The sequence below is a fragment of the Eublepharis macularius genome, chromosome 5, assembly GCF_028583425.1.
Source record: "Eublepharis macularius isolate TG4126 chromosome 5, MPM_Emac_v1.0, whole genome shotgun sequence".
In the NCBI taxonomy this organism is placed as follows: domain Eukaryota; kingdom Metazoa; phylum Chordata; class Lepidosauria; order Squamata; family Eublepharidae; genus Eublepharis; species Eublepharis macularius.
The window spans coordinates 122,962,196-122,986,599 of record NC_072794.1 but is presented as its reverse complement, the minus strand read 5'-3'; the positions used below and the strand labels follow the sequence as shown (position 1 = coordinate 122,986,599).

Below are 24,404 nucleotides of genomic sequence, written 5' to 3'. Positions count from 1 at the left end.
TTAGAGAAAGTAATTTTACAAGAAGACCAAAAGGAAATTTCTAAGGTCTACAAAGTGTTGTTAAAATGGTATACTGAAGATGAGACAGTCAAAGTGCAAATGGTGAAGTGGGCTATAAACTTTAACAAAGAAATAACAATGGAGGCGTGGGAATACTTGTGGAAACATACATTGAAAATCACGACATGTACCAATATTAAAGAGAATATTTACAAAATGATTTACCGTTGGTATCTGACGCCAAAGAAGATTGCGCTAGGGAACTCGACTATGTCTAATAAATGCTGGAAATGTAAAAAACATGAGGGATCAATGTATCATATGTGGTGGACTTGCGAGGTAGCTAGGCAGTACTGGGGGGAAATAATAAGAGTAATGAGTGAGATTTTACAATTTCAAGTTAACAAGAACCCAGAACTCCTGCTACTGAACTTGGGAATGGAAGACATCCCAGCACAACATAGGACATTGATATTCTATATGACGGCAGCAGCCAGACTTTTGTATGCGCAGAAGTGGAAAGTACAAGAAGTGCCAACTACTGAGGACTGGATTTACAAATTGCTGTACATGGCGGAGATGGACAAAATGACAAGAAAACTGAGAGACCTTGATCCAGGGCAGTTTAACACGGACTGGGGAAAGCTGAAACAATATTTGGTGAAAAAATGGGAGGTGGGAGGAGAACTGTGGCAGTTTGAAAATTATTGAGGTACACAGGAGGAGAGAAGTGACTATACTGAGGGGGTGGAGAGTTAATGGAAAAATTCTAAGCAACTGTATATGATTTTTAAGTATTATATTAAGTAGCAATAGCGTTGATACTATGTGAATTAATGGGATAGAAATTAACTAATCTTTATTTTTTGGAAAGATAACCGTATAACATAAAGTGAATATATACATACATACGTAAATTCAAAGATAGGTCTAATTGTTAGACTTATGGTATATGTATAGATAAAGAACAACATATAAAACAGAAGCCTAAGCAAATGACAATAAATATGTATAATAAGTATGTGTATAGAAGTATTGGAATTGATGTATAAAGGGGGGCAAATTGTTTGTCAAATATTGAAGAGAATAGAAGGAGTAAGATAAAACACAGGTTATCAAAATGAATATTATTAGTAGTTTTAATGAAGAAGATAGATTAAGAGGATTTTATTTATATGACAATTTATATGACAATTTATATGTGAAAGGAAGTGGAAATAGTGCTTAGAAGAATCTGAAAGTATATTATAATAAACAAATAAAATAAATATGAAGGAGTAGAGCAAAAGTGGATAGGGGGTTGGAAAACTGTTGGAAGTCAATAAAAAGGGGGGGGAAGGGAGGGGGTTAGAATTAGAAAAAATTAAAGAATGTGATTATAATTGTTATTATATGTTTCTAATCCAATAAAAATTCTTTTAAAAAAATATATTCATAATTTTCATAATCAGTATTGTTTCTTATTATAATATCATAATAGGCATCTATTGGTGACAATGTCAATCTGTTTTTGATAACGTTTGGAGCATATATTGACGACAATGTCCATAATTGTCCTTCTGGTAATTTAATCTTTAAATTAGGTATCTTACATTGTTATCTGTAAGTTCTTCGAGAATTTCCAAACTTCGGTTGTTAATTTGTATCACTGCATGTTTTTTCTTTGATTGTGATGATGCTATATAAACCTTGCCCAATCTTTTGCAATTTAATACATTTTCTTTATCTTTTTAAATATGAGTCTCTTGAATACATAAAATATCTTTAAAAAAATCTAAAAAAGTCCTTTTTTTTCTCTCCTTTCTTTTTTTCTCTTTTCTTTTGCTGATTGCTCCTTCTTCTTCTCTGGATGAAGGGCTCGTGTCTTCTGAACCCAAACTTTGATCCCTGACCTTCACTTTTAAGTCATGTAAGAGTGCTTCAGCTTGCTGCCCTCTTATTTCCTTGTCAGGCATACTTTTAAGGTGAATAGAATTTCCCAATAGCATCTGATTTGCTTCTGCTGCAACACTCGTTTCAAATTTCCAAATTCTTTTTGTTTTTTTAGTATATTTGGTGGTAGATCTTGAAATACATAGATTTCTTTTCCTTCATCTTCTAGTGATTCTTTTCTGTGTTGAGATAAAATTGTATCCTTCAATTTTTTTACAGGTAAAAGAAACAAATATGTCTTGAGGTACCTTGTTCCTACTTGCATACTTTGAATTAATTCTAAAAATCTGCTCAATTTTCGGAAAATCATCTTGCACTTTCAAATAATCTGGTATTAGCTTTCAAAAGCTGCTCTCTCAGTCCAAGTCAACCTAAGTTTCTGGAATTCCACGGAACCTTAGGTTGTTGCTTCTGAGTTTCGTTTCTAAAATTTCTGTTCTCTGGTCAGCTTCTGTCAAAGAGCTTGCTTGAATTTTTGTACTAATTCAATTTTTCTTGTGTCCCTCTGAGTTCTTTCTGCTGTGTTTTGATTTCTTGAATATCTTGTTTATTTTCTTGGATTTTCTGATTTATATTTTGTAATCCAGAAGATAACTCTGTCCTTAGTTTTGCTTATTCCAGTAAAGGTTTCTTGTGTAGTCTTGTCCAGTTAATAGTTTCTTGTTTTCTTGTCCCATTTTCTCCACAACTTCTTGAGTCATCTTATTAGTTTGTTGCAGTTGGCTTAAAGCATTTTTGTTTTCTTGCTTCCATTCTGTGAACAAAGTTTTGATTTGTCTTGAAAGGGATGACATTATTTTCTCAGATGTTATGTTTATATTGTCTTCTGAGCTTAGCTCAGCTTTTGCCTTTCTTGTACCTGCAGCCATTTTCTTCAGTCTGAATAATTTTCTTTTTCTCCTGAACACCCCATAGAGTTTATCTACATAACAATGTGTTTATGTATTCAATATTCAGTGTATTCAGTAATCATATACCTATACCAGAGTGAACTGAGAGACCCTCCCCATGCCAAGCCCATCCCTGCCTCCACAAACACAACCCCCACCCCCTGGCAGCAGTTTACCACCTGCACCCCGTCTTCCTGGCTTATCAGATGCCAGCTGCTCAGCCTATCAGAGAATGAAAGTCCTCGGTGCCTCACCCACATTTATGAGCCATGGTTCAGTTCCCACCCCTCTGCCTGACGTTACATTGGGGGGGGAAGGGGGCGGGGAGGCTGAACGGGGTCTGCTTGATACATTTGTGGGGATGTGCGAGTGGAAATGTGTGATGGGGGTGTTGGGGGAGGGGCTAAGGACAAAGTCAGGCATGCAAACAGAAGTTTGTTGTTTTTCAACTCGTTTTATTAAACTGGAAAAGGCGCCCTTGTTTCTAGGCTGGAAAGGGAGCCAAGGCATTTCGCACAGCCCTCCTTCTCGCTCCCAGGGGCGAAGCTGAGATGAGGACTGTGGTGAGATACTGCTTCCTGGGCTGGATCCGAATGTCACTCGCAGAGGATTGGGGGGGCGGGGGGGAGGAGCGGACATGCTTGGGACGTGCCTGCAAGAGAAAGACACACATGTGGGCTTTGCCTCGGTCCATGGCCGAGGCAAACCCCACACTCCAACATCTGAGAAGATGCACATAGTAGAGAGCGGCGGCAGCAGCGACCTGCTGATGCAAGACAGTCTGGTGAGGATGCACTCTGCCTTGGGGTGCTTTTACCTTTAAGGGAGGAAACGAGCTGGTAGTTACAAACACCTGGTCAAGAGTAGTTTTCTGGGCAACTGCCTCTGGGGCGGGCAGGGACAGCCACCATTGCCCCCTCCCCTGCTAAGCCTCACCTGAAGAGGCTAGTGGTCAGGTGGGTTCAGGTGATGGGGCGGTTAGCACTAATCACTAATCAGTGGGACGAGTTCGCTGTCGCCCCATATCCTCCTTACCGGTCAGCGCTCCCTCGCTTCTTACCGAGCTGGAACTTCAGAGTCAGGACACCTGCAAGGAAACAGGAGTGGCTGTTGTTAGTTAGCCAGACATTTTGGACTTTGCCCTTCCCTTCAGTGAGTGTACAGTTCTCCCACTTTTCTCACAAAGTCCCCAAAGTGCACTCAGTGCCTGCCACTGTGAGCATCCTCTCCCCTGCCTCGTGTTCAAAGTGGCCACGGCACACAGCAAACAGGCAGAGCTTCCCACCATGTGCTCACTCACCTGAGGCACGGGCAGCGCTGGCTGGATGTTTTATAGGGTGCTTTTGTGGGTGATTGGGTGCGGGGAGGAGGGCTCGTCCATGCCGGGAACGCACGCTGATTGGTCCCCAGGACAGTTCCCATCCGATGCTCCTTCGGGCCACGGGGGCGGGACTGGGCGCTCAGAGAGGGGGGTGAGTTTTCGCTGTTCAATGGGCGCCTATGGGCTACACCTTGTTCTTCGTGGCATAGCTCTTTTGCACCGCTGTGGGCGTTGCCGCTTCTGGAAGAGCTTAGGGAGCAAACTAACTCCTGCCCCACCCTCCTCCCCGCCCCCTCCTGCGCTGACGCAGGGCTCTACCCTGCTTCTCCGCCTCCGCCCAGCCACCTCTTGCTTGTGGCGGCGGTGGCCCAGTGGCGGCCATGCGCCTCGTAGCACCACTGACGGAAAACCACGTAGGGGCCAGATCCGCTGTCGCAAGCCTTAGTTTGGTTCCTATTCACTTTCCCCGCCCTCCTTAGGATTGCACTACAAATCCTAAACAAAATCACCATGTAATTAGTATGATATATTGGTTATTATTTTATAACAGTTAACTACAATGTTAAATACAAATTTAAAATCAATAGACATTTAAATTTTCTTATCTCGATCTTGAAACTGTTTAGCCTCCAATGAATAGATAAAGGAGTTTTCTTATTTAGCTCCTAAATATTAAAGATCTGTTCCTTCTTCAATCAATAGGTGGCAGCAAAGTCCTGTTAATTAATTTTAATCAGGATAGTCCAATTCATTAGCTAACACATTGTAGCAGAGTTCAATTAATAACTCTTCAGCACCGTTCAGTCCACAGATAGCAAAAAAAAAAGAGCAAGTAATATAAATTCCAGGAAATCCCAGTGATATATGAAAAATAATCTTTAATTTTAAATCTTTCATGGTATAATATGATCCCATAAAAAAACCTGAATGTTTTGTAATCCAAAGCAAGAATAAAAGAATTAAAAATTAATCCAGTGAACAGAGCAAAATAAAGTTGGTTAAAGAGTTCAATTCCATCTTTAAAAAAAAACCAAACAAGAAGATGGGGAATTAAAACAAAGAAAAATAATATTCAGTTTTGACAGTGTTTCTAAATATGTTTTTGGACTTTATTTATAAAATATTCCTGTAATTATTTAATAATCAATCTGCCTGGCTGTTAAGCCCAGAATACAGAAAAGGCATGAGAGCACATAGGAAAGTGTGCCTTCAGTCTGTCGCCATCTTTCCTTCACTAATCAAATATTTTCGTTAATTAATACAAAATAAAATATTGGAATCTAGTCCACATGAGGGAATAAAATTACAAAGGCTATGGCAAAATTCAGAAATCATTGTCAATTGAGATGTATGCTGATACCTGGCTTATTGCTAGTAGGGGTGTGCAGCGGGGGAAAGATTCGGTTTTCCCGCTTCGGATTTACCCGAAGCAGGAAAATGATCCGGAATAACCCAAAACCCAAAGCGGCAAGCTGCTTTGGGTTCAGGTTTCGGAAATCGCTTCGGTATGCTTCGAAATGATTTGGAGCATACTGAAGAGAGATTCTCACCTCCCCCTTGAGCCCCTCTTCCCCCAACCTCACTTACCTTGAAGGCTGGAGCAGGCCTTCTGCTGCTGCCGCTCTGGCCCACAGGGCGGCAGGGAAGGCTGCGCCTGTACCACCTGCACCACCGCTTCAGCCTCTGCGGCAGTGAATGCCAGCGGCAGCGCTGCCACTGCCTGTACCGCCACTTCGGCCTTTGCAGTGGCTGGCAGGGCGTCAGCAAAAGCCGCTGCTGCCCATGGCGCTGCAGAGGCCGAAACAGCAGCCCAGCAGGGCATCAGCGAGTGCCGCCGCCGCTGCTGCCCGCACTGCTGCAGAGGCCAAAGTGGCGACCGGCAGGGCAGCAGTGAATGCCTCCGCCGCCACTGCCTGCGCCGCCGCTAGAAGACTGCCCCAGGTAAGTCGGGTGGTGGTGGGAGCGTGGGAGGCCGGGCACCCTTTAACGCCCCGAAGCTTCCCAAAGCAATCCGAATTGCTTTGGGAAACTTTGATTCAGTATTTCCGAATCAGGGCCATCATACGGGCCATCAGCAAGCCACATGTGTAACATTAGTTAGAAGTGTGGTGGAAATGCAGTCCTAATGGCAATTGTTTGTTGGGATAAGAGTTCTTTACTTTTAAGGACTAGGGGTCCTAAAAGTGGTGTCCATGGGCACCATAGAGCCTTTTGGCACCTTTCTGATGCCTGCTGGGTGTTCTTAAAAAGTGAGTACGGCCAACTGGGGCTTTTGCTCAGCAGGGCTTTTGTTTGGCCTTTGAAGATCTGATTGGCTGTGTTTTTTAAAAAGTTGCTTCAGCAGCGCAAGGATCTTCACTGTGTGACTGAAGATAAGCTATGTGTATGCAAGAAAATATTTTTAAATGACATTAATATGAAAGGCATCATGTTAAACAGAGCATTAGCCTGAAATGTTGAAGTGTTACTATTAGAGTTAATCATGATCTCACTCCCTGATATTTTCTAGTTGGTTTCACCTCCTGTGGTAGCCGTTTTGTGTCTGGGTCTGCCTCCTGTGGCAGAATTTGAAAGGTACCTATGGGATCAAAATGATAGGAGACCCCGATCTACAGCATTTCTTCTAGGTTGCCTCTTCTCTGTGTTTCTGTAAACCATGTTATCCTATATGTAGCAAATGTGCAGTTTTGAAATATAAAGACGATAATGGCCATTACGGGCCTTGATGCACATTTCTACCACAAAAATCTACTTTGCTTTGACATTTGTAATGAATGCTTATCCCAAGACTACAATCCTCAATGGAGAAAGAGTATAAAAATAGCTGCCTTTTATATAATGATTTGTGCTCTCTACTTGGTCTAGAATTTATTATGCATACAGATAGGATTGAACTGTCCAGTTAAATGCACGTGTCAATTTTCTCATGTCAATAAATCATTGATACAGTCTTTTTTCTTCTTCTTGAAGATACACATGGGTGACTGGAAAGGAGCCACTCACATATTATGACATGAACTTGTCTGCTCAGGATCATCAGACTTTTTTCACATGTGAAACAGACTCACTCAGGCCTTCAGATGCAGGTATCCTTTTTTCTGTAAAAGTTAGAATGAAAAGTAGATGGTGGTTGTAGGAAATAAAATTAATATATTAGAAAGCCGTACACAGGCTTTCTCTGTGGTGGCCCCTATCCTGTGGAATGACCTGCTTGAGGAAGTCAGGAGAGCCCCCGCTCTCCTGGCTTTTCATAAAAGATGCAAAACCAAACTATTCAAAATGGCTTTTTACTTAAATGGGAGGACTGTATTGTAGGGATGGGGTCTCAGATGCTTCGCTAATGAGTTAGGGACCATAGACTTCATCACTATATTGCCTTACATCTTATCTGCTGCTTTAAATATGTACTTCTATGTACCACCAGTGCTCCATGTTGTCTAATATTAGTCCTAAAATTGATTATGTTCTGCTTCAGTATTTTTTCTATGCTGTATTGGATTCTTGCTAATACTATGGCTTTTAAACTTGTATCTATTTACCCTATGTCATTGTTTATGGAAATGTCCTTGACACTGTATTGAAATGTATTTGATACTGATTGTACTAATCTCATACTGTATAATCCGCCTTGAGTCTCAGTGAGAAAGGCGGGCTATAAATAAATAAATAAATATCACAAATAAATAAATACCACATTTTCTAGGTTGAAATGTATATTAAAGGCCATTTTCTGGCCTACATATTCCTTGCTGCTTTTTCATAAGATGTATTCTGTTGTATATTTTACATTGATTCAAATGTTCTGTGTTTTTAAAATAACTTTTGTTTCTAAACCAAAATGCAGGAGCTGATTACTTATCAGTCATAAAGGGCTTGTGGCTCTGAAAGGAACTGACTCAAAAAGAGTCTATATCCATTTTTTACAAACTTAAGCATACTTTAATTCAAGTAGATCTGCAGCACAGGGAATGCCTTACTAATAGCAAGTTTTCAAGAAGAAAGTTTGACCAAATGGATTTTAAAAGTGTTAATCCATATTTGAAGTTTGTGGACCAGATTAGTTGACTATTGTGCATGGTCTTCTTAAAACCAAGAGGTTTCATCACAGCATTCTACTTCAGCACCTCTAAATGCCTCTATGTGAGTTGGTGGAGAATTATAGGTCCAAGTTGGCTGAATAAATAGAATAGGTATTCTTGCCTGGTTTTAATGAGTTTTACTTTGATTGAATAATGTGTATTTCATACATTAAGCTTTCCATTCACAATCAGCTTTTAAATAAAGGTTTCTGTCTCTTCCAACAGTTATGCAGAAGGCATGGCGGGAGAGGAATCCTCAGGCTCGAATCAAAGCAGCATATCAAGCTTTAGAATTAAATAATGAGTAAGTTGTAGTCATTACATAGAAATCTTGAACAAATAGGGAGATTTTTATCTTGGATCAGTTGATGGGTTATGAGGCTGAGTTTTTCTCAGCTGAGATCTAGATAGGATTTGCCAACTTTTGCTGAATGGCAATATTTACCACTACAATTTTTATTGGTATCCAAGTATGGTCCTGCAGCATTGAGTGTTTCATAGTCTCCCCTACTTTTGGAAACTTAGTGAATTTATTTAAGTTGCATACTTACTAACTTTGGGGCCCCAAAGCTACAATATTTATTTCCCCAAAGCTACAATATTTATTTCATATAGGTTAGTAAGTATGATTTGCAGAATCTTAGGAATGAATGGAATAAGGAGTTAGACTGCTCAGTCTTGCCAAAGCAATAGGGTAAGTCCTGTTACTTCTGTGGATCTTAAGTGACTTACTCAGCAAAAACATATGTGAGGGTATATTGGAAACCATAGTACCCTTATGGTAAAGGGTACTGGTCTGGACTCTGAGAAGAAGCCAGAAAGGGAGCTGCTAGAGTGGTGTCTTTTTCTGTTGCCTTCCTTAATTGCTGGGGGAATTTGCTGTGGTTACTGTGTGGGAGGACAGTGTTTGGGGCTGTGTGAGTAAGTAGAGCCTACGGTAAAGTTATGCCAGTTGGAGTGTTTCTGTTTGTCTTTTTTGCCTGACTTGGAGCTGATTGCAGAGGGGGATTGTTACTAGTTGGAGAGCTTCTGTTTTGCCTGGGGCTAACTGCTGGCCCCACCCTCTACTGAATGAGCCTTGATTGAATTAGGCTCCTCCTCACCAGAAGCACATCACAGCCATCTGGGCTCTGAGAAGGAAAGGGACCTGCAGCTAGAAGAATACTCTTGGAATATACTTGGACGGCGATGATGTCAACAGAAGGCCCCTTTCCAGTAACCTGCATGGAGTGTGCCATGTTTGTTTTCCTCCTGGAAGAGACGACGGACTTCACTTGTCAGAAGTGTAAGCTGGTCAGGCTTTTGGAGAAGAAGATTCAGAGCCCAGAGGAGAGGATCACCACCCTTCAGGAAATCAAGGGAGGGGGGGATTTTATTGAGAAGAGCCTGGGTGCTCTGCACAAGCATGAAAAAATAAGTCCAAGAGAAGAAGGAAGAGTCGATCTCCCTTCTGAGCCTCCTCTTAGTTCTGCAGTACTAACTGGAAGACATGGACTAAGGCAGCGCTCTGGTCCACTGGAGCTCAAGAATAGTTTTGAGGTGCTTGAGATGGTGACAGAGATGAGAGTGGAAGGAGAACCACAAAAACTTGGAGGAGAGAGTGAAGAGAGCATGGGGCCACACGGGTGGAAGAAAATGGGAAGTGGTGGTCATTGGGGACTCTCTGCTCAGGGGTATGGAACATCATGTGTCCAGCCCATATACCCCATTCCAAGAGATGTGTTGCTTGCTGGAAGCCAGAATTCAGGATATTACAGACCGACTGACGAAACTGATAAGACTGACTGATCAGTACCCGTTTGTGCTGGTTTACATGAGAATGAATGACACAGCCACAAATACCATTGCAAGAATTAAAGAGGACTATGAAGCTCTTGGAAGGCAGTTGAAAACAGTGGAGGCACAGGTGGTATTCTCTTCTATCCTTCCTGTCAAAGGAAGAGGAATGCAAAAGGAGCAGACCATACTCGAGGTGAATCGTTGGCTGAGGTGGTGGTGCCAGCAGGAGCGCTTTGGGTTCTGGGACCATGAGATAAGTTTTCTTAGAGAAGGCCTTCTAGCACATGATGGGCTTCACCTCTCAAGGTCAGGGAAGAAAATGTTTGGAAAGAACCTGGAGAGCTTCATCAGGAGAGCTTTAAACTAATGCCGCAAGGGGACGATCAGCAAGGGGATTTCAATGAAGAAGTGATAACAGCGGGGTCCATCCGGGCAGGACAGATCAAATAAAGGTACAAGGCTACAAGTGCCTATATACCAATGTCCAAAGTACGGGTAATAAGAAGGAAGCGCTTGAGCTTCTCTTGCAAATGGGGCTACAATATAGTAGGAATTACTGAGACTTGGTGGGATGATTCCCATGACTGGAATGTGCTAGTGGATGGGTATGAGTTGTTCAAGAAAAACCGGAAGGGTAGAAGAGGAGGTGGAGTGGCATTGTATGTCAGGAGAGGGCTTGATTGTCAGCAAGTTCTGGAGAACGTGTTTGACAGCCCAGTGGAAAGTATATGGGTGGAAATAAGGGGAGGAAGGACAAAGGGTATTGTTGTTGGAGGCTGCTGCAGACTGCCTGACCAGGGAGAGGAAATGGATGCTGTCCTCCTTGAACAGATTGGTAGAGTATCTAGACATCAAATCCTTATAATTATGGGTGGCTTCAACTTCCCCAATATGTGCTAGGAATAGAGATGGATACAGAATGGGGGGGAAAGTACCACTTAGTTCGTGGTTCATTGATTTTCACGGAACACAAACCACGAACTTATGAACCTCAACCAGGGAGTTTTCAGCAGGCTCTCCTCCAGCCACCCTCCATGTTTTGTGAAGATTGCAATGTGGATCTCTGAGTTATAGAGCCCCAAAGCTGGTGCCCCCAAGAAAGTTCCATTCAGTAGAATTGGAGCCATCAATGGCAATTGCCTTATGCCTCCATTTGAAATGATGGACTCCCAGATGCGGGTCATGTTGGTAGCAGCCCCCTCCTCGTGGGCGGGCTTGGGGAGGCATCCGGCCCCCAAACCAGCCTCCACCCAGTCACTGGCCCCAGGTACACAGTGCTCAAAAGGAACAAAAAAACAGTGTGGGAACTGATGGTGTGTGCGCAAAGCAAAAGTGAGCTGCACTAGAAAAGCATGCAAGTGAGGAGCCTGCAGACAGTAGAGCAACCCATGCGGCTGTGGGTCAGCGGGCAGCCCACAAAACCACCTCCATCTAGTCATTGGCCTCAGTTACACAGGTGCTCAGAATTAAAAAAAAACAGTGTGGGCGCTGATGGTGTGCGCAAAGCGTGCAAGCACTACAGAAGCTTGCAAGTGGGGAGCCTGCAGACAGTAGAGCAACCCATGCAGTTGTGAGTCAGCAGGCAGCCCCCAAATCCACCTCCACCCAGTCACTAGACCTGGCTACACATGTGCTCACAAATAATCACAGTGTGGGCACTGATGTTCTGCGCAAAGCACAAGTGAGCTGCACTGGAGAGGTGTGCAAGGGGGGTTGTGAGTCAGCGGGCAGCCCCCAAAACCACCTTTACCCAGTCTCTGGCCCCAGCTACACAGGTGCTCAGAATTAAAAAAAACAGTGTGAGCACTGATGGTGTGTGCACAAAGCAAAAGCAGACTCTACTAGAAATGCGTGCAAGTGGGGGGAGCCTGCAGACAGTAGAGCAACCCGTGCGGTTGTGAGTCGGGCAGCCCCCAAACCCACCTCCACCCAGTCACTAGACCTGGCTACAGGTGCTCAGAATAAAAAAAAAAAAGTGTGGGTGCTGATGGTGTGCGCAAAGCATGCAAGCACTACAGAAGTGTGCAGGTGGGGAGTCTGCAGACAGTAGAGCAACCCGTGCAGTTGTGAGTCAGCAGGCAGCCCCCAAACTCACTTCCACCCAGTCACTGCCGCCAGCTGGACAAGGGCTCAAAATAGAAAAACAGTGTGGGCGCTGATGGTGTCCACAGTGGAGAGAGTAGAGCAACCCCATGCGGGTGTGAGTCTGCGCAACAGAGGCATGAACTCCCCCCCCCAAAACACCCAGTCACTGGCAATGGATGTGAAGGCGCTCAAAATAAAACTAAAGGGCACTGGAGGAGTGTGCAGAAAATAGGGCAAACTTCACTGCACCATACAAGTCCACACAGAGAGCAAACAGCCCCGTGAGGGTGCGAATCAGCGCGCCAGAGGCACAAGCCCCCCAAAAGACCACTCAGTCAATGGCACTAGCTATAGAGGTGCTCAAAAGATAACTAGAGGGCACTAAAGGGGTGTGCAGGAAAAGGGCAAACTACACCACACCACAAAACTGCACACAGTGAGCTAACAAAAAAACGAGGCTCCCTGGGTGTGGGGGGGGGGGCACAACCCAAACCAGAAGACAGACTCTCCAAAAAAAAACAAGAAAGGAAGAAAAGCAAATAAAAGAGGGGCTACCTGGGGAGGGAGGACAACCCCGCCCCAGAAAACAAACCAGAAGATTGGTCCTCTAAAAAGCAGAGAGAGAGAAAAAGAGAAAAAGCAAGCAAAACTAACTTAAAGAAGCAAGAACCCAGTTATACTCAAGGGCCTAAGACTAGCATGGGGAGGGGGGAGATGAAAAGCTAAGACTAGGATGGTGGAGAGAAGAAAGGGAAAAAAGCACCATTTCCCAAACTCCTCCCCAGTTCCCAGTAAAACAAGGCAGCAAGAGAAAAGAAAAGAGGCTTTTAAGTCCCTTTTCAAGAAGCAAGAAGTGCACTGCAGTGCAGGCCAAAGATCCCAAGTTCCTGGCAGTACAGCCAGCCAGCAAGTTCCCTAACCCACTCTCTGGAGAAAATGAAACGAGTCACATTGCTTCCCCTAATTATGGGAAAAGCCGAGACTGAACAATACAGGAGAACTCTGGTTGGCAGAAAGACCTTTATGTACTTTTAAATTAACTATCTGTATCCTGGAATCTAACTGATGGTCAATAAAAATGGAAACTTTATCCTCTTTCTGTAGCTAAAGACTTATATTACAACATTGGGGAGACAAATGCCCCCTACCATAATTTAATAAATGGAGGACCATAAAATTTATCTATACTCTAACAAATGGCATATAGACAACTGCTGTCGAACTTATTTTTGGATATCTGGAAACCATTTATAGATGTGTTTGTGTAGATTTCTCTCTATTGTCATGTGTTAATTTCTATTATGTATGAGGCTTATTTTTTCCATTTTCAAATACAATAAAAATTAATTTTAAAAATCTTTCTATAACTTCAGATTGCTAGTGGTAGATCCAATATCTGAATATGACCTTCATGTGTAAACCACTGCCATGACAGGGTAGCTTGTAGACATTCCATTCCCCACCTTGCAAACTGACATGATACAGTACTATAAATGATATATTACAAGAGTTTAGTGATCATGGAGTTTTTAAAAACAATGGCATGGCCCAGAAGTAAGCATTACTGAATTCTGTCAATTAAGTTAAAATTAACTTTGGCTTGATTGTGCCCCAGGTTAATATAGTGTTAGCTAAGTGATGTCCTGCCTTTCTGCCCTCACAAGGGCCACCAAAGTGGCTAATATATTAAAACATAAAACTAAAATCACATTATAAAACTATTAAAATCAACCAAAACACAACATTAAAACAATTAAAACCAAAGCTTTAAAAACATACCCTTTCCCCATATGAACCCCAGAGGACTCCATTCTAGTGATAAACATCTGCTAAAGGTCCCTGGCCCCCAGGGAGGCCTGCCTGGCATCGGCCAGGGCCTTCTTGGTCCTGGCCCCAGCCTGGTGGAACGCTCTGTCTAATGAGACCAGGGCCCAGCAGGATTTGTTATCTTTCCGCCAGGCCTGCAAAATGGAACTGTTCCGCCAGGCGTACAGACGGTGCTAGGCGGAGCCACCTGGCTGGTTGATTAGAGAATAAGCCTTCCCTCCTAGCAACACCCCCATCTAGTAAGCAGTCCCTGCTGCGATGCTCTGGAGAAGGTCTAAGGTTGGTCGGTTGAATTTTGTGCTGCTATGTATACGTATATATATGTATTTTAATTGTGTAATGTTGGATGTTTTTTGGTTTTAATTGGTATTAACTGTTTAATGCATTTTATACTGTATGTGGTTGTAATCCGCCTTGAGCCTGCAGGTGTGGGGAGGGAGGAATATAAATCGATATAAATAAATAAATAAATACAAAGACATAAAAACAACAATTAAAACATTGGGCAGGAAAGAGGAATTACTGAGGGTACATCAAATGAAACAAAAAAATTTCACTTGCTGGCAAAAGATAGCAACAGAAGGGGACGGAGGAACCTTCTTGGGGAGAAAGTTCCAGAGTTTTGGTGCCGTGACTGAGAAGGCCCTCTTCTGAGGTGTCACCCACAGTAATCTCAGAAAGCAGGGGCACCCCAAACGGGGCCTCCAAAGATGACTGCAGTGATCAAGTAGATTTGTAAGGGATTAGACACGCCTTCATATATGTTGATCCCAAATCATGTAAGACTTTAAAGGTCAGCACCAGCACCTTGTATTGTTCTCAGAAACAAACTGAACTACGATTCATTCCAGTCAACACTCTGGCTGCAGCATTCTGCACCAAATGAAGTTTTCAAATACTTCTCAAGGACAGCCCCACATACAGTGCATTGCAATAATCTAATCTCTCATCATATCTCAGAAGTTAAGCAGAGTTGGCCTTGGTTACTAATTGGATGGGCAACCCTCACCCCCATGAAGACCAGTGTTGCAGAGGCAGGCAATGGCAAACCACCTCTGTTAATCTCTTGCCATGAAAACACCACCAGGGATCGCCATAAGTCAACTATGATTTGAGTGCAGGATTTAATTTCAATCTAGATGTAGCTAGAGCGTGCACCACAGGAGTGTCAGGACTGGTAAATGCTGGAGTGGAGCCTTATCTTGTCTTGAGTTTTCCTTACAGTTTGATACACCTCACAGGACTGGACAGACTTGCCAATGTCCTTACCCATTCCTTCCCAATAAAACTGTTGTCTCAGATGGTCCTTGGTCCTGCTCACTCCAGCGTGACTACTGGGGTGATCGTGAGCTAGGCTCATAAGCTGGAGGTGATATTTACTCAGTACCATTAGCTGCAGGTACATTTTCCACTCACTCTTATGCTCTGATTGAAGAGACTCTCGATACACCAACCCATGGTCCCAACACAAATCTGGAATGGAAGATTTCACTTAGAGGGTTATTCTTCAATGCCTGTTGGCGAGCTTCCCTGAGGCTCATCTCCTCCTGCTACTTCTGGAAAACAACTGCAGTCGCTGGAGAAGATTCCATTTCACCTTGGTCTGTGATGGAGTCTGGAGAGGTTACCACAGTTACTTTTCCTGTAGGCAGTTTCTTTGTCTAGCTGCGAGTTAACACTCCTATGAAGTTCTCAGTCCCCAGGCTGTTATCACCCAGCATAGCTCCGAAGTCTCTTAGAAATTGCACATACACATCCGTCACAGGATTAGTCTCAGCTTCTGAAGGCCCCGATCCCTGTTGTTCTTCTTTCCATTGGAGCACGTGTTCTGCCAAGTCTTCCCCCACAAACATAGCCACTGGAGCGTAATCATGCACAGCAACCTTCCATTGTGCATTCCAGCCCTTGTATTGAATCGGTATCTTGGCCACCTGGAGGGTAATCCCCTCTGCTTTGTGAAGGCGCTGTACTCATCTTTCCTCTCTGAACGAGATTCTTAGGATCCATGAGAGAGCAATGGACTATGGTCAAGAGGGGGAAGCAGTGTCTCGCCAGGCTATGACATCACACCCATTCACGTTGACCTCCTTATGGCGGCGCCAAGGAATATATTCTGGGTCAAAATTAGGAGGAATGGGTTGGGAACCCATCGGGATCATGTGGTATGCACTTGTGCTGAACTTAGGACACTTATGGAGGTGTCCTAAGGCATACCACCAGGGTACTTTCCGATCTCCTGCTGGCAATTGCACACCAGTACTTAAAGAATCAGGATCCTGCTGCCTGTGTTGCCCTCCTCTAGCTTCTGGCTGTTCCCTGGACTGCGTTGGGAGCTTCGGGGGGTCCTTCAGGTGCCAGTCACAATGGGTGTTAGGTCTCTGCTCCCATATGCTTCCCCCAAATTCTCTGCCCACTGTCCAGTTTCTTGGAGAGTGGAAGGGCTCTTATCTATAAGCAGGCATCTAATGTGATCAGGAATGAGAGTCAGAAACCAATTGATGCAAATTAGAGGCTTTATATCAGCTAGGGTCTTAACAGCAGCTACTTTAGTCCATAGATAATAGGCCTCCCCCAGTCTATAAATTAACTCTGGGTAGGACTTCGTTTTCAGGTTTTACTCCTTAAATCTCTTGCAGGCTCCTTCTTTGGAAAACCCCAGCCTCTCACACACTCTGTGTTTAAACAGCTTGTAATCTGTCCTCTCTTCGCCTTCTATTTGTCCAGACACTGAGGCCAGAACTCCACTCAGCTGAGGTCTCAATTTTTCCATGTACAATTCTGAGGGGATCTTGTAATCCATGCAAACTTGTTCAAGGTTCTGCAGAAATGCTTTGATGTCCTCCCCTTCTTTGTATAGAGGATATTTTTGGCTATCTCCCTTTGTAGCAGCATCTGGGGGAAGCAGCCCCTTTTCAATCCTCGCAAGTTCAATCTCATGTGCCAGCTTTATTTTTTCTCTTTCCAGCTCATCCTGGTCACATTCTCTTTCTCATCTCTCTGCAGCTGGGTTCTTTCTAACTCCATCTCGAGCCTGGCCTTCTCGAGGTCTGCCTATTTAAATTGCAGTTGGAGACGCAAGGTCTCTTCGCTCAGAGACAACATTGCTTGGGACATGGTTGCTTCAACCAGAGGTGTGCCTGTAGTCAACATAAGTCCAGCAGTCCATTTCCCAGTTCTACTCTTAGGAACGGGAGCATCTTCCAATTTTTCTTTCCCAGAACTGAGAAACATACACTCCTATTCCTAGCCTGGCTATCCTGTTGAGCCGACAACTAAGAAAATACACAAAACTTCACCAGTACCTTTACTAATCTCTTGCATGCTCTGGAGAACAACTTAGGAAATGAGACTTCCTCAAGCCAAGAGGCAAAAAGATTTTTTTTAAAAAAAGTTGGTAAGGTCAAATAGCTCTCTGCCTCTCACTGGGTCCAAATTTAAGCCATCCCACTGCTAGACCACCATGTCACAGCTGGCTGAGGCCCAGGGAAGCTCTCTGTAGGCTGCCACCACTCTGGTACAAGTTTTCTTGGAAGGACCCAGAGCACCCAACAAACCCCTTCAGTTTTCTTTTTCCCAGTAGGATTATGTGACTGAATAAGGTGTGAAAACCCAGGCAGAATAATAAAGAACTTTATTAAAAAGGTTTATTAGCAACTGATGTTCAAAACTTCGTAAAGAGAATAGTAAAAGGTCAGTGAACAAACAAAACTATAACACCCTAACGCATGTAACTAGACTGTTCTTAACTGTCTCCTGGCTTCTAACTCTCTCACCCCTTCTGGATGAGGAAACACTCTGTCTGCAGCAGCCTCTCCTCAGCTCTTCTCCCTAGAACACCCTCCCACTGAGTTGAGGCCTTTTATCCCTTCTCTCAGCCGCCATATTCCTACTTTCCTATTGGTGCAATTTTTCCTTCAGAATCTCCTCTAACCCAATTAAAGGGGCCAAAGGAAATGTGGGAAATGTAGGCTCTGCAGTCACTTTAGTGCAGGCTTCCCCAGAGCCACTAGGCCTCACTAGGCCCAGGCTCACTAGGCTGCATCATTCTGCACCAAATGAAGTTTTCGAATACTTCTCAAGGGCAGCCTCACATACAGTGCATTGCAATAATCTAATCCCAAACTACGGACTTGTTCCTTCAAAGGAAATGCAGCCCCATCCAGAACAGGTGGTACATTAAATCTTAGGTCAGACCTTCCACTTACCAGTAGAACTTCCGTCGTGTCAGGATTTAATATTAATAAAATGTTTTACCATTCTCCAAATACTTTGAGGTAAACAACCTCTGCCATACAACTGCTAGTGCTGCATGGGAACAGAAGTAATGAAAGCTATTGATAACTGCTACCACAGTATTTTTATATGCCTCCTAATGAGCGCTGTAGTATTCTTGTGAATATTTCAACCCTACTTTTGAAAACTGCTAAATTACAGAAAACCATTGTCTTTCAGATGAACAGGAATATATGACTGTATCTGTTTTCTGGGTTACAGAAGGACCCATTTTTATTTTTAATATGGCTTTCTGGTTTATTTTAGAGATGGGCACGAACAGCAATACGAACAAAAAAAAGCTACAAACAGCCCAATCTGCTGTTCGTGAACAAGCTGTTCGTGAGGCCCCATTCTAAATGAACAGGTGGGCGTTGCAAGCCTCGTTCGTTGCTGTTCATCAAGCCAGACAGTCCGGCCCCCGCAATCAATTCCCTTGGCAACTTAGGCAGGGATTGTCTGAACTCTGTCTGAACTGCTGTTTTCTTGGAAACCCCAATCTAATCCCAATTTAGCTTGATAGGCAGGTCTTCCTTTCAAGTGTGGAGCTCCAAATTTGTTACAACAAGAGAGCAAATACCAGGGGGGAGGGGGGCTTCCAGCTCTGACTTTGCAGACAGTGGAGAGGGAGAGAGACAGTTGCTGTTGGCATTTTGATAGAGTGCATTGGAGCTTGAATTTTCTTTGTGTGTGTTGGGATAGGGATCTATCCCTTCAAGTTCCAGGGCTGCTGCCAGGCTCTGGAGCCAAGCTATTATTTATTATTGGTACCTTTCCTGCTACCTGCTCAGGTAAGGTTTCTGGGAGTGGTGCGGTAGGGATCTACCCCTTCAAGTTCCAGGGCTGCTGCCAGGCTCTGGGGCCAAGCTAATACTTATTATTGGTACCTTTCCTGGTGCCTGCTCAGGTCAGATTTCTGGGAGTGGTGCAGTAGGGATCTTGACTTGGATGATGGCTGGAGGCCCCCACTACCAGCTAACCATGAACAAGTTTGTGAACAGGGCCATGTTCGTGGTTGTTCGTGAGTCCCTGGCCGAATCCACACTTCCCTACCTTCCGGTTTTCCTGCACATTTATTGTGCTGGATTCTATCCCGCAATATCCCAGGCTGTGTTCACATTCCCTTTCTTACTGAGTCAGCGTTGTGCTATGCTTCATTCACATCCCTGGGAGAAAAGCAGGATAAGGGGCGGGTCTAGATCCGCTGTCGCTGATGACAACATGACTTTTTTTTAATTTAATGAGAGATTTCTGCTATATCGATTTTCTGCTGTATTGCAAATATGTTTGATTCATAGAAAACACCACGCTACATCGCACACTCAGGCCATGCGAGACCGAAGTAGTATTTTCTGTTGGGGCAAGCCTCCCCAGCCCAGCACCGACCCAATCCCGGCTGTTTCGGCCCCGATCCGGGCCGCAACGGGTCAAAAAAGGCCATTTGGGGCCTATTTTGACCCGGATCAGGGCAGAAACGGCCCGGATTGGGTCGGTGCTGGGGGGGGGGGACCTTCTCCGCTTGGCACTGATCCGGTCCCAGCTATTTTGGCTCCAATCCGGGCCAAAATGGGCCCAAAATGACCATTGTTAGCCAGGGCCGAAATGGCCAGGATAGGGTCAGTGCTGGGTGGGGGAAGTCTCCCCCGCCTGGCACCAACCCGGTCCCAGGCCATTTAGGCCCCAATCCGGGCCAGAACGGGTCAAAAATGGCCATTTCCAGCCCATTTTGGTTTGGATCGGGTTGGTGCCAGGCAAGGGAAGCCTCCTCCGCCTGGCACCAACCCAATCCCAGTTGTTTCAGTCCTGATCCGGGCTGAACCGGGCCCAAAATCGCCATTGTTGGCCCTTTCAGACCCATTTTGGCCTGGCTTGGGGCTGGTACGGCCCAGATCAGGGCCAAAATGGCCTGGATCAGGTCATTGCCAGATCGTGGAAGCTTCCTACGCCCAGCATGGACACAGTCCTGGCCGTTTCGGCCCCATTCCTGGCCAAAAAGGGCCCAAAATGGCCATTTTGGGCTGTATGGGGCCTGTTTTGGCCCCGGATTGAGGCCAAAGGGGCCTGGACTGGGTCACTGCTGGGCAGGGGAGGGTTCCCCTGCTTGGCTCCGACCAGATTCGGTCCTTTTTGGCCCCGATCCTGGTCCAAAAGGCCCCAAATGGCCACTTTTGGCTGTTTGGGCTATTTTCTGCCAGGATCGGGGCCAGAACTACCGGGATCTAGTCAGTGCCAGGTGGGGGAACCCTCCCCTGCCCAGCACTGATCTGGTCCAGGCTGTTTCAGCCATGATCCGGGCCCAAACAGGGCCCAAATGACCATTTCTGGCCCTTTGGGGCTCTTTTCAGCCAGGATCAGGACCAAAACTGCCAGGATTGGGTCCGTGCCTGGTGGGGACCCCTCCCCTACCCGGCACCAACCAAATCTGGGTCGTTTTGGGCCTGATCCAGGCCAAAACGTGCCCAAAATGGCCATAATGGGCCTGTTTTGGTCTGGATTATAGGCAAAACAGCCCTGATCAGGCCACTGCCAGGTGAGGGAACACTCTGCCATCTGGCAGGAGCCGAATCCTGGCCATTTTGGCCCGATCAAGTGGTGTGGTGTATGTTAATGAGTTATGCTAATGAGTTCCTGCATTTCTTTTTCTACGAAATGACCCCTGCAGAGAACAATTTTAACACTGACAGGAGTACCAGGGAAAGTTGACAAGGAAGTTTGGGAAGTAGGTGCATACTGCCAAACGGGCTAAAGAAAGGAGATAGATCTTCGAAGGAAAGGAGATTTTCCGTACTCAGTCAAACAGGGAGGTAGCTCTGGAGAGTAAAGAGATCCCTGGTCAGGTGTGGTTGAGAACTGCCTGTGGAGATCTTCAGATTACATTAACAACTGAATGAAAGCACTGGTGTGTGAAGAGAATGGGACTGGGGTACTAGAAAGTGGGTACCAGCATTCCTAACTCCAGAAGAGAAAGAGAATACTAAAAGAAAGTATACTAGAGTGTTTGGGGGGAAATAAGAAAGCCTTAAAACATAAGCCTTTAAGTATCTGAAGAGCATAAGAACTGAAGTCTATGTATGTTCTGGTTTTACCTCAGAGAGAGAGAGAGAGATGTTGAATTACCGCCGAAATTTTCAATGCCCAATTTCACCTGATATCTTTCCTCTAAAGTAAATAAACTAGTTAGTTATTTTGGAGCCATTTTTGTTGTTGAAGGATGAGGGATCGTCCTAATGTACAGAAGAAAAAGTTAACCATAGATGTCTTTCTGTCTACATGCAAAATAAGTTATGTGACTGGCTTCTATTTAAGTACCATCTTCCTCTTCTCTCTTCCCATTCAGATGTGCTACTGCATATGTTCTCCTGGCTGAGGAAGAAGCTACTACAATTGTAGATGCTGAGAAGTATTTCAAGCAGGCCTTGAGAGCTGGAGAAAATGTTTATAGGAAGTCTCAGCATTGCAGTTCCCAAAGTCCTCAACATGAAGCTCAGCTTCGTAAGAGTTCTTGCTGAAAAGGTTGAAGATAAACAGTTGAAGATTTTGGACTGCCTCGTTAATGGCTTCATTAAAGTCTCATGCAAAACATCACTGTTTCCAACAGTGATTAAAATCTACATGAGTACGAAAGCAAAGTGTTCATTTTATGCACAGCTTAGAAGTATGGGTGTGTATCCATCCATCTGTGGATTATGCAGAGCAAGACTCCCGCTGCAGCCCACTGATAATCCTCTCCATTTTTTCCCGGGGAGGAGGGCAGTGGACTGCAGATGTGAAAACCCTGGTTGAGGAGGATGGGAAACTTCAGGGTACATTTTTTTTTGTTTGCTTTTCCCTGAGAACTGTTGCCAGTTTTTTTTTTTATGGGAAATTTGGAAAAGCACAGGAAAAAAATAACTTTCCCCCCCCTTTTGGAATGGATGAAGTATGCTAATATAGCATATAGTGCAGCAGTTTGCAGCTCTCTCTCGTTTTAGTATATTTGCAATTTTGGTTATAATAAAGGCATTTATACTTTTAAATTGCATAAATATGCCCATTGATACAGTTTTAAGGATAGGAAAGTAAACATTACCTGTACCTCTCATTCTACCCCCTCAAAAACTGGAGTGTGGGGAATCATTTTATTCCATGGTCTCAGCATTTTTAGAAATGTTACAAGAACAGCATATGGGGGTGAACTGGAAATCTGCAGTGGAAGTTGGGAATCGGCAGAAATCACTGCTCCCTCTTTCACAAATGAAAATACTGATCCATTGGAGGACCCACATGGTTGGATAAAGACCACTGTCCTTATCTGAAGAAGTGAGCTGTGGCTTACAAAAGCTCATACCCTACCACTAATTTTGTTAGTCTTATAGATGCTACTGGACTCTTGCTCTTTTCCACTGTCCTTATTAAGATAGATTACAGTTTAAGTGCACTTGACTAAAAAGTGCAGAACTATTTTGTTGTGATTTACACAGCATATTCATAATTGTTAAATCTGATATATTTGCTGCACAGTAATATTTATTCTAGAACGTCTTACCCCCTCATTCAGCTAACAATTCATATGGCAGTTAACAGTCAGCACAGTAGTACTATTACATTACTGCATCAGATAGGGCTGGTTGGCTTCTTGAGATGCAGACTGATTACTTTAAAATCCTTTGAGCTGTAACCTTTGAGAATGGAGTCACAAAAGGGGAGGTGAGACTGTGGCTCAGTGGGTAGAGTACGTGATTTGAATGTTCCAGGCCCAGACCTGGCATCTCCATTTAAAGAATTTCAGGTCACAGATGCTGGGAAAGACTTCCCCCCATAAGGTCCTGTCAAATAAATAATACTGAGCTAGATGGACCAAAAATAGTCTGATTTGGTACAAGATGGCTTCATATGTATCTGAGTAGTAATACCTTATTATTGATAACAGATCGTTAAAAGTTTTATCATCTAGCATCTGCTTAATGATTTCTCCCCTAGCAATTCTCCAGTAACTGCTGAATAGCTAGAAATTATAATACACTTCTCTATTTATCTTACTCTTTTTCCTTGTGTTATAGAATGTGATGTCTTAATTTGAACCCAGAAATGATTTCTCAACCTTAAATGATCATGATGGAGTACCAAATATGTACTGACGTTGTGAATTTGCTGTTTAGGTTATAAAATGTTGAAGGGGTTCTGCTCCCCTATCCCTGTATATGGAAGTGTAGGAACCTTAAGCTTCCTTTGCCCTTTCAGAGTTGATGCTTAACTCCCATTTTGCAAACACAAATAGACCTGCTTACAGACACAAATGCTTATTTTCTGTGAAACTGTTACAAAAGAAAACCCTCTATAGTTTTGACCTACCTTTATAATGTTCCTGACTCTGTATCTGGACCTTACTCTATATACCAGCTTTCTACAATGGTCTTCTCAGTAGTAAAGCTCCACTTGTGAAATGCTTTCTCCGGAGGGATTCAATAGAGTCTTGCATTGTGTACTGTTGCAGAAGAGTTAAAACAATAATATGCTGTAGCATAGTGGTTAAATGGTTGGGTTGTGAATCAGCACTCTGTTGGTTTAAATCCCATTACTGCCTTGAGCTCAGCAGGTGGTCTTGGGTAAGCCATTTCTTTCAGTCCAAGGTCCGCAACTGTATTGTGGGATAGTAACACTGACTTTATTTACTGTTTTGAGTGGAGCACTTTTCTGACTAGAAGAGCAATATATAAGCAAAGTTGTTGTTAATATTAGCTTTTGTTTTTTGTATTGGCATGTTCTTAAAGCTATCCTGCTTTAAGAACTATGATGATGTGTTATCGAAATAACTTTTTTCATTTAGACAAGAAAAGTAGACTGACAGAAAGCATGATAGGGAAAAACATGACATGTTAAATTTTATATAAATTGAGGTATTTTCTTCTGCAGGAAGAGACACCAATGTACTGGTGTATGTGAAAAGAAGACTAGCAATGTGTTCAAGGAAGCTTGGAAGAATTAAAGAAGCAGTAAAAATGATGAGAGATGTAAGTAATTTCTAATTTAATTTTTTACGTTTGTATGGCTGATAGTCTGTTGTTATTTATTTATTATTTATTTATTACATTTCTAACTCGCCCTTCCCACAATCGGGCTCAGGGCGAGGTACAACAGTTATAAAAATATAATACAAATATTAAAACAATTAATAAAATAACAGTTCATCATAAAATCAACAAACAGATAATAACTGTCCCAAGATGGGGTTAATTCCAG

General features: G+C 43.7%; 1 protein-coding gene across 2 annotated transcripts in view; it reads left to right on the top strand.

The window, feature by feature from the left end:
* The window catches only part of ST7L (suppression of tumorigenicity 7 like), a 118,503-nt gene that overhangs the window by 23,251 nt on the left and 70,848 nt on the right, over nucleotides 1–24,404 (top strand). For both annotated transcript variants that reach the window (XM_054980226.1, XM_054980227.1), the window contains exons 5-8: nucleotides 7,114–7,229; nucleotides 8,448–8,526; nucleotides 21,523–21,677; nucleotides 24,078–24,175. In XM_054980226.1, coding sequence (XP_054836201.1) covers nucleotides 7,114–7,229; nucleotides 8,448–8,526; nucleotides 21,523–21,677; nucleotides 24,078–24,175 — 448 coding nt within the window. The remainder of the gene's footprint in view (nucleotides 1–7,113; nucleotides 7,230–8,447; nucleotides 8,527–21,522; nucleotides 21,678–24,077; nucleotides 24,176–24,404) is intronic.